Genomic DNA, 9,609 nt, shown 5'->3' on the forward strand with positions numbered 1-9,609 from the left:
TGTGAGTGGCTGTATGTGACTAAAATGATTATCCCCTCTGGTCATCCCAGCTGACTGCTCCTCCCGTGAACACCCGTGTACTGGCCTTCCTGTCTGCTGTGGCTGGAGACGCTCTCACACGCCACCTAGGGGTCATCCTGCCTGCCCTTCTCTCCTCCCTCAAAGAAAAGCTGGGAACAGAGGATGAAGCAACGGTAATACTGGCATTAACAAGCTATGACATCTACTGCTGCTATTGTGTTTGAGCCTCTTGTTCTGTCCTCATAACCATAACCCCCACTGTATGCACTATCTTTGCTTCAGGAGTTGTGCAGCTGTCAAACAGTGATCCTCTCAGTGGAGGATGAAGTTGGCCAGCGAATCATCATAGATGACCTGCTGGAGGCCACACGAGGTGCTGACCCCGGCCTCAGACAGGCTGCTGTCACCATCCTCAATGCTTACTTTGCGCGTACCCGCCTGGATTACAGTGCCCATACCCGTACCTTGCTGTCTGGCCTCATCCGCCTTCTCAATGACACCAACCCAGAGGTTCTGTCTCAGAGCTGGGACACCATCAACTCCATTACCAAGGTGTGCTGACATGCAAATAAAAGTGGGCAATATTTGTACATTGTCTTGGCATTGGTGCAAAGACAGTTTGACACCATATAGTAGTTCCGTAGTTTCTGCACACATTTACACACTATGGTGAAAAGACAATAGTGCAGATTGGTACTTTGATTATGTGTTAATCAATAGGTAGATGTGGTCTGAGTGTTGTTTGTTCTTCTTTTAAAGAAACTGGACGCAAGCAGCCAGCTGGCTATGATCGATGACCTGCATCGAGACATTAGATCAGCAGCTGCAGACGTTAAGGGTCAGCACCTGCCTGGTTTCTGTCTGCCAAAGAAGGTAAGAACATTCCTCCTGACACAGTTAACACTGGGACCTTATCATAGCATGATGATTTGGTTGTTGTATCTGTAGCTTTTACAGAATCTTGCTGTCTTACTGAGTTGTAAATTGACAATAAGTTTGCTCTGACAGTGCGGTGGACAGTATTCTGGTTCCCATATGTCACATATGTATAGTCCACACTAGAGAGAAATCATTGTTCACCGGTGACCAATCACATAGAAGCTTTTCCATTTGTCTGTTCAAGCCTGCAACATCTCCTCTACCATAGCAATCAGTTTCCTCATGTTAATTGCTGGACAGGAATACTGAAGGGGTGATACCTGACAAGTTGTACACTCCATTACTGACTCATGACATGAATGATGCAGATGCAGTGAACCCCCAGACTAAAGTCCTTTCTTTCTTCCTCACACAGTTAATTGATTGGGAAGCTCAGATTCATACAAAAATCAAGCACTTTCAAATTTAATTTGTATAGTTCCCCTGTAAACGGTCAATTATCCTTTAACTGTTTAATACTGGTGCCTCGATTTAAGACTGCAAACATTGCTTAAAATGTTGGATTACTAGAACTAATCCACACCTGCCAGTCAGTCAACACTGAGAAGTGGGGTTTAAGCCCAGTCACTGGTAGCCCAGTCACTACCAATAATTTAAAAAAAAAAATGAATTGCTCATTTAAGCCCTTCATAAAGCAAAAATGTAGTGGTCCCAGCCTCGCAAATGTGAGGATTTGCTGCTGCTCTCTGGTTGATATCACTGTAAGTTTTATATCTTTTGGCTTTTGACTGTTGATCAGAAACAAAAAGTAATTTGAACATGTTCCTCTGGGCTCTAGGAAATCATAACTGGCCTTTTTCACAGTGTGACATGTTATAGCCTTATCTGTTAAGAATCACAAAACATTCAGTGAAAAATTTATCGCTAATAAAAAATAATTGTTTGTTGCAGCCCTATTTATCATTTTATGTTATTATGCCTCTGTGCTGCCGACTGCTACACCCAATTTTTTTTTTGTATTGTCCATCCTATTCTCATTGAGTGCGATACCTCCAGAGTGCCTTGTGAGAATTTCTTCAAATTTGGCAGAAAAGTTCACTTGGTTAGATGAACTGATTAGAATATGGTGGTCAAATGTCACTGTGACTTCACAAAACATGTTTTTGGCCATAACTCAAGATGTGCTAATTATGACAAAATTTCACACAAATGTCTAATTGGATCAAACTCTGCAGTGTTGACCTTTTATATTCAAAAGGTGAAAGGTCATCTTTTCTGTGACATCATTGTTTTCTGGCCATTAGTCAACATCATATCTCAGGAACAGAAGGGGAGGCATTTGGTTAGATAGTGAATCAGTGACACTAATCTTGGGTATCCACCTTGAATCTGTGCTGACTGTATAGATCTGTACTGCTGGGTTGAAGATGTGTCTGAAGCATCCACTTTTTAGAATTTGTAGCTTCTTTTTAGCAACATCCACATTTGAAGCATTGCCTGCTGTCATGGTTACAAATGACTGTGGACACACATGGCTGTAAACTGTAACTTGATTGGTTGGCAGAGGCATACAACCATGAGGTGGTAATTCTAGTTTTCTGTTTCCAGTCTTTATGCTAAGTAAGTCTGTTTTTGTTTGCACAGGGCGTGACCTGTATTCTGCCTGTCCTGAGAGAGGGCGTCCTCACTGGTAGCCCTGAGCAGAAAGAAGAAGCTGCTAAAGCTCTAGGTGGGGTCATCAAACTGACTTCCCCTGAGGCACTTCGGCCCTCTGTCGTCAACATCACCGGACCTCTCATCCGTATCTTGGGAGACCGCTTTGCCTGGACGGTGAAGACCGCTCTGCTTGAGACTCTCACCCTGCTGCTGGCAAAGGTCTGTACCTACATCCCCCCATGGGACCTAAATGGAATAAACTAATCAAAACACCATATTTTCTCCCCACAGATGATCAGATTATTAGTCATGAGGTTTAGTTTGGCTCTAACCTCTGGACTGTATTCTTTTCCAGGTGGGCATTGCCCTAAAGCCCTTCCTGCCTCAGCTGCAGACAACCTTCCTAAAGGCCCTGCAGGACTCGAGCCGTGCGGTGAGGCTTAGGGCTGCTGAGGCTCTGGGCCAACTGGTTTCCATCCACACCAAGGTGGACCCACTCTTCACTGAGCAGCTCTCTGCCATCCGCAACGCTGAGGACTCAGGAGTCAGGTGAGCACTTCTACACTTCAGTTAGAGGAGACTTCAGTTAGAGTGCCCCGTCAGCTATTACTGTAATCAGACTATTTTTGGAAACAGTATGATTTAGCTAATAATATCACAGACCTCAAGATCGACAACACACATTAAATCACATTTGATCACATTTTGAATTTGCATTTAGGATGATTATTGTCATCATTCATTTAGTATTTAGTACCTAAGTCTGACACCCTCTCGCATGCGAGAGGGTATGTGAAAATTAAAATTTGAATTTTGCTTGGAACCCTGAATCCAGTGGGATCTACATTTTAGAAACAGTGGTCAGTAACCAGGGAGATTTTTCAGGCTGTCCTCTCGTTTTTCGTTGTGAAATATTTGATACTTTCACCTTTGCCAATCCTTCAATCTGAACAAAAAAAAAAAATGATGTGATGAGGGGTTGTGACCAAACACTGGTCTTGTCATTAGCCAAGTTTTTGGAAAACAGTGATCTGAAGGAGGCGCACGAATCGGCGCTTGCAGATATGAAGAGCATGAAAATCAGTGAAACTCTGAATTGTTATTTGGTGATATTAACTAATCCCAGATATATTGTATCAACATATGTCAGCTAATATCAAACTTGTCAGAAATGTCAAATATATATTTTAGTTATTTAAAAATAGTGTCACCATTACAGATTTTGTCCACCAGAGAGCAATTAATTTTTAATTGGGAATTGTCCTACTCAGTACAAATCTTTGTCACAGTTCTTTAATAACCAAATTCAAGAGATGGATTTGTTTTTTGTGTGTGTTATTTATGTTAAAAGACAAATACCAGCAACACTATTGTTATAAATATAAAGGTATTTGTTGTAAACCCTCATATCTATATTGGTGGCAGCTTCAAAACTCAAATTTCAGCTCGGCTCTCTTCTCAACACAGGAAAAGAAGTCATAATCTTAAAGGAAGTTGATGAAATCAAATTTACTTTTGAAGGTACAGTATTATTGTTGAAGCTTATTGTCATGCTTATGTTGTGCTCTCTGCCCTCCCACAGGGAGACGATGCTCCAAGCCTTAAGGTTTGTCATTCAGGGGGCCGGGTCAAAGGTGGACCCAACCATCCGCAAGAACATCACCACCACGTTACTAGGCATGCTGGGACATGATGAGGTATGACAGGAGAAGCAGATACCATGCAAGTCGAGCTGAGAGGTTTTTGGTTTTTTTTAATCTGTGGCAACATGCCTGTTTTCCCAGCCCGGGGTCCGCAGTAGTAATAAGTACTTGCCAGTGAAATAAAGTATAAACGTAAGAAGACTGAGAAAGAATTTCACAGAGAGTTGTTTTGTGGTGTAGTTTCCTCTGTGATCACAGTAGAAAAACGGAAGTCAGGCAGAGAGGATGTGGTTTTCTGAAAAGGTGGTTTTCAGCCTCTGTGTCATTTTGACAATAAGTGACACTCAACCTGTCTGGCTGTCTGTGTGTGTGCACGTAGGATGCAACCCGTATGGCCTCAGCCGGCTGCGTTGGTGAGCTGTGTGCCTTCCTGTCAGAGGAGGAGCTGAAGACTGTGTTACTGCAGCATGTCTTGGGTTGGTATTTATATGTAAAGTTATTGTCACATGAATCACATATTGTGTATATTGTTTGGCCATCTATAAAACCGTGCCCTAATTGCTGTTTATTGCAACAATTGACTTGGTGCACAGACTGAAATAATAATAGTGACTTAGTAAATGTATGTTTTTGCTTAGTTTTAGCACAAATAGTATTTTTCATGTCCTTTTTCTAAATATGTTTATAGTAACACTTCTCATGATGTATTTGTGCAACAGAACTGTTTCATAAAAGCTTGACTTTCCCTGTGTGTTTCTACTGCTGCCTGTTCATCACCAGTACAGTGAGACCACAAGCTAATACATGTTTTTCCTCCCCTCAGCGGATGTGTCTGGTGTTGACTGGATGGTGCGTCACGGTCGTAGCTTGGCCATGGCCATAGCTGTCAAGTCTGCTCCTGAGAAGCTGTGTGGGAAGGAATACTGTGATACTGTGACAGAGACTATTCTGGCCAATGCCACTGCTGACAGGGTGAGAACAAAGTTTGTGCAGCACTCTGTTCTTTGACAGTATTTTTCTCATGTCTCTCATGAACTGATACACATGGCTGCACTGAATATTCTGTATGAGTCACCTTTAAAGAAGTGGTTTGATATTTTGGGAACTATTCTTACTCTCAAGTTTAGTTTATTTGGAGTTGCGTGCTCTAACAATTTCTTGGCTGGAGTCTTGTGGTTACCGTAAGGTTGCCAGGCAACCAGCAGAGACACCAGGAAGTCACTGCTTACGGCCGAGAAACAGTTCAAAACTTGCTGTAAAACCAAAACTTGTGGTTTTACCTTTGAACAGAGCCTGCTAGCTGTTTCTCCAGGTTTCCAGTCTTAATACTAAGCTAAGCTAACTGTCTCCTCCTGGCTGTAGCTTCACATTTATTGTACAGTCAGAGGGTGGTTTCTGACATTCAGAAAACAACTGCTGCACATTTCAGATTATTGAAAAATTCAACACATATTTCAAAAATTAAAGTAATCAGCAATTGCCCACTTTTGTCGTTCTAAAATATGACTTCTAAATTTATGTAGGGTATATTAGGTGCTGTATAAGGTTAGACTCCTGTGTCCTTTACTGTACTCTTGTATTGTATGTCCATTGCTGTTGCCCTCAAATGCATCACTGCACATTTCAGTTCTGCTCTTCTTCCAGATTCCCATTGCCACCAGTGGGATCAGAGCGATGGGATTCTTGATGAGACATCACCTCAGAACACAGGGAGGCAGTAGTGTTTCCCAGCGCATCATCACACAGTTTATCAAGGTAAAGTAGGAACTCTTTAGTTCAGATGATAAATACACGCTATTTACTTCCCTTTTCTAAATTTGTACAAGCTAAGAAGTGAGCGCTCTGGTGTGTACGACGTATGCAACACCCTATCAATACTCATTCTCTATGATCGTGTATTTCTTTTTATCAACACAGGTGACCTCAAGCCTTCCCTACACACATGCTCTTGTGAAAAATAAATTAATTTTTAAATTTACAATTTGTCAAGTGACTGTATGATGTGAAAGGTGTCATCAGTAGTGACAAACAGATTATTATCACCTTACTCTGCAGTTCCCTTCAGCTCTTTGTTTTACTGTCTTTCAACTTATTGTTTTTGTATTACACCCCTAAATTTAACTGTTTTCATAAAGTTTCACTGCTCTTACTGGTGGTGTTTTCAGCAGTAGGCAGCTGTTTTTAATTTGAAAGTTCAGACAGACAAAAGAAAAAAAAAAAAAAAAATATATATATATATATATATATATATATATATATATATATATGTCAGCTAAAGAGCCAGATATTTCCCACAGGAGCTGATGAAGAGTAAAACAGAGTCAAGTAAATTTCATTTATATAGACTATCACAAATTTTCCTCCAGGGGCATTACAGCTTGCTGCAGGTCTTGTAGGCTGTATAGCATGTGTTGCCCTCTATCCTTAGACCCTCGGTTCATTTAAGGCAAAAACTGAAGAATGGAAAGGAGGGATCCCTCTCCCAGGACTGACAGATATGCAATAGATGTCACATGTACAGAGCTAAAAGGAGAGTTAATACTGGTCTTTGATTTATTAGGTGGCCAGAAAACATGACTCCAAATGAATGCTAATGTTGCCCTGTGTTTGCTGGATGTGTAAATAGTTGGCTGTTTCTGAAAATGTTTATCACAAAAATTTTATAGGATGACATGACGTCAATTTACAGCTGGTGCCTCTAAGTGGCCACAAATAATCTAAACGCTGCTTAAAAAATGTTTTGTTTCATTTTGGCATGAAAGGTCCAGTGTGTGATTTAGGGGGCATATTTTGGCAGAAATGGAATAAAATATTTATAACTATGTTTTTATTAGGTTATAATCACCTGAAACTAAGAATAGTTTTCGTAAAATGAGGTGTTTATGTCCTCATACGGAGCAGGTCCTTGTCCATAGAGTCTGCCATGTTGTTTCTATAGCAGCCCAGAATTAACAAACTGAGCACTGGCTATAGATGGGTTTTTTTGGGTTTTTGTGTTGGCTACTGTGGTTCTCCTTAAAGCCACAGTGTGCAGGAATTTCTCCCATCTAACACTGAAATCATATATTGCATTCAAACGGATAGCGCACTCTAGCGCCTCACTGTTCAAAACGTGTATTGCAACAACGGTAGCTGCTGTGTACCAGAAAGCTATGATAACATTAATGGAAACCATGTCATCCAATTCTTCATGCAGCAGGAGTTGACAAACCCCCTCCTCACCATGCTGGTTGGGGTGGGTGTAAATCGAAACAAACCAATCACGTCTTGTCTTTTGACAACTGACAAGTGGCTCAACTTCACACACCTCATCCCTCTCCTCGCATCACTGCGACCAGCGCCGCTAACAGCTAACAGTGCCGCTAACAGCTGGCCAGCGCTACCTTTCTCCTTCAGCAGCTCTTTCCACCTGGGAATGGTTACCCCGATGTTGACCCTCGTTTTTTGAATTCGCCAGTCTCGTTGCCTTTTTGATTCCTTTTTGCCCTTTCTTGGCGACGAGGATTCTGTCTCCCGTGATGCTGCATATGCATGATCCTGCATTATGCTCAAAGAGTGGGACTTTGTTTCATATTTGCCGGGGAAGTAGCGAATGCCTCTTGCTCCTCTCCTTTGGCTTCTCAGTCACGCAGCGCTGGCCTGGCTCTCAACAAAAACGCCAAAGGCGGTGCTGTATGTCCCTTGCTAGCAGATGTATTGTATGGAACCCCCCCAGACGACTTGCCCGCACAATGTACAAACAAATCCAAAATTCTCCTTTTACGAGAATAAGTCAGATTATTGGTGGAGGTAATAATACACCAATGATGACATATTTATGAATGCAGACATCGATTTTTGCCAATAAACAACTGAAAATGTTATACAATGTCCGTTTAATGCTTGGCATACAGGAGTACTTTCAGTTGGTTGCAACCTGCAACCTCACCACTAGATGCCACGAAATCCTACACAGGAGACCTCTAAAAAAACAGTTGCTTAGCATTTGTTACTTGTAGTAGTTGTAGGAATCCTGAAGCCATGATGGAACATTGGATCAGCACTCTCTTACTCACTGTGGTGCTGGAGCAATGCCAAGGTAGTATTGGTTCTGTATTAGCTGCATGAAGAAATTTTAGGTCACAGTCCAGTAGTAAATTAAGGAGTAAATAATAAATTCATTGGTGGTTGTTAAGCTCCAGCTGCCAAGGCCATTTCCATTCAAGTCTAGTTGAGTCCATTTTTGCTTTTGTTCTTAAAACCCTAGGAACTTGTGTGAAAAAGTCAGAAATTATTAATTTCTCAAAGCGTTAATAAAACACGTAATGAGGTCATACTGATAGGTATCCAACACCAGATAGCTGTAAATAAAGACACATGGCGAGAACAGTGTGTATCTTCAAAACTGTGATGAGAATCCACTTCAGCAGTGTGTAGTAGGTGGTGGTTTTGTGTTGAGACATCTGTTGTCTGTGTGTCCCCATAGTGTCTTCAGAACCAGTCCAGTGACATCAGGCTGGTGTCAGAGCGGGTGCTGTGGTGGGTGTTCAAAGAACCGGAAACACCCTCCATGGAGGCCAATCTCATCAAGCCCCTATTGAAGAGTCTGCTGGACAACACCAAGGACAAGAACACCAGCGTGAGGGCTCAGAGTGAACACACCATTGTCAACCTGCTACGACTCCGACAGGGAGAGGAAACTATGCAGGTCAGACTCTCTACTGTCATTTACAGATAGATATAACACGTAAAGGAAAAGACTGTTTTCTAATTTTCACTTTTTGCTCTTTCTTCAATTTAGAGTATTACTGCAATTCTGGACTCTGCCAGCAACGACCTACTGTCAGAGTGTCACCGCCGGTCTTTGAAGAAAATCGCCAGCCTGCAAGACTCCAATGAAGAGATAGATGACACCATCCTAACGTGATGGAGCAGGACTGAGCTATGAAATGATCTGTGCTCTGCAGATCCCCATTGTACAACCCCAGACACACTCACCACACATGCCCATGGTGCCTTTCATGGACCAAGGCTGAGATGGGTCGTGTTTTCCCAAATATTCCCCTAAAAATTCTTTTTTTCCTTTCTTTTCTCTTTGCTTTATTGTTTTAGCGGCATTTAAGCCCAGTTTATAACTTTTTTTTATTTTATCTCAGTGTGCAGGTTATTCTCCTGTACTGAAGTACATTAGGACGACACAATGCCAATTCTGTTTTGATGTTTCAGTGTTTTGCTACTTATTTTACCAAAATGATTTCAAGCATTTAAGACATCGCTGTGATTAAACAACACCCCAGTCTTTAACTTTTATTTGGACTTTGTGTGTGAGAGTTGTTTGGGGGGGGGGGAGCAACCTCTTATAAGAATGAAAATCATTCTTATGTCAGTGATACGGTTGTAAAAAGGCAATACAAAATAAAAAGATCCTGAT

The 9,609-nt window shown here is 41.6% G+C and overlaps 1 protein-coding gene across 1 annotated transcript in view; it reads left to right on the plus strand.

Annotated features, from left to right (window-relative positions):
- gcn1 (GCN1 activator of EIF2AK4) overlaps positions 1-9,486 on the plus strand; it is a 30,631-nt gene extending 21,145 nt beyond the window's left edge. Inside the window, exons 47-57 of the mRNA XM_049578197.1 lie at positions 51-194; positions 304-573; positions 781-894; positions 2,545-2,775; positions 2,912-3,105; positions 4,139-4,253; positions 4,579-4,675; positions 5,023-5,171; positions 5,844-5,954; positions 8,665-8,886; positions 8,980-9,486. Of these exons, the coding sequence (XP_049434154.1) occupies positions 51-194; positions 304-573; positions 781-894; positions 2,545-2,775; positions 2,912-3,105; positions 4,139-4,253; positions 4,579-4,675; positions 5,023-5,171; positions 5,844-5,954; positions 8,665-8,886; positions 8,980-9,105 (1,773 nt within the window). The 3' untranslated portion in view covers positions 9,106-9,486. The remainder of the gene's footprint in view (positions 1-50; positions 195-303; positions 574-780; positions 895-2,544; positions 2,776-2,911; positions 3,106-4,138; positions 4,254-4,578; positions 4,676-5,022; positions 5,172-5,843; positions 5,955-8,664; positions 8,887-8,979) is intronic.
- Positions 9,487-9,609: the final 123 nt, after the last annotated feature.

Source organism: Epinephelus fuscoguttatus, linkage group LG6, assembly GCF_011397635.1.
Source record: "Epinephelus fuscoguttatus linkage group LG6, E.fuscoguttatus.final_Chr_v1".
NCBI lineage: Eukaryota > Metazoa > Chordata > Actinopteri > Perciformes > Serranidae > Epinephelus > Epinephelus fuscoguttatus.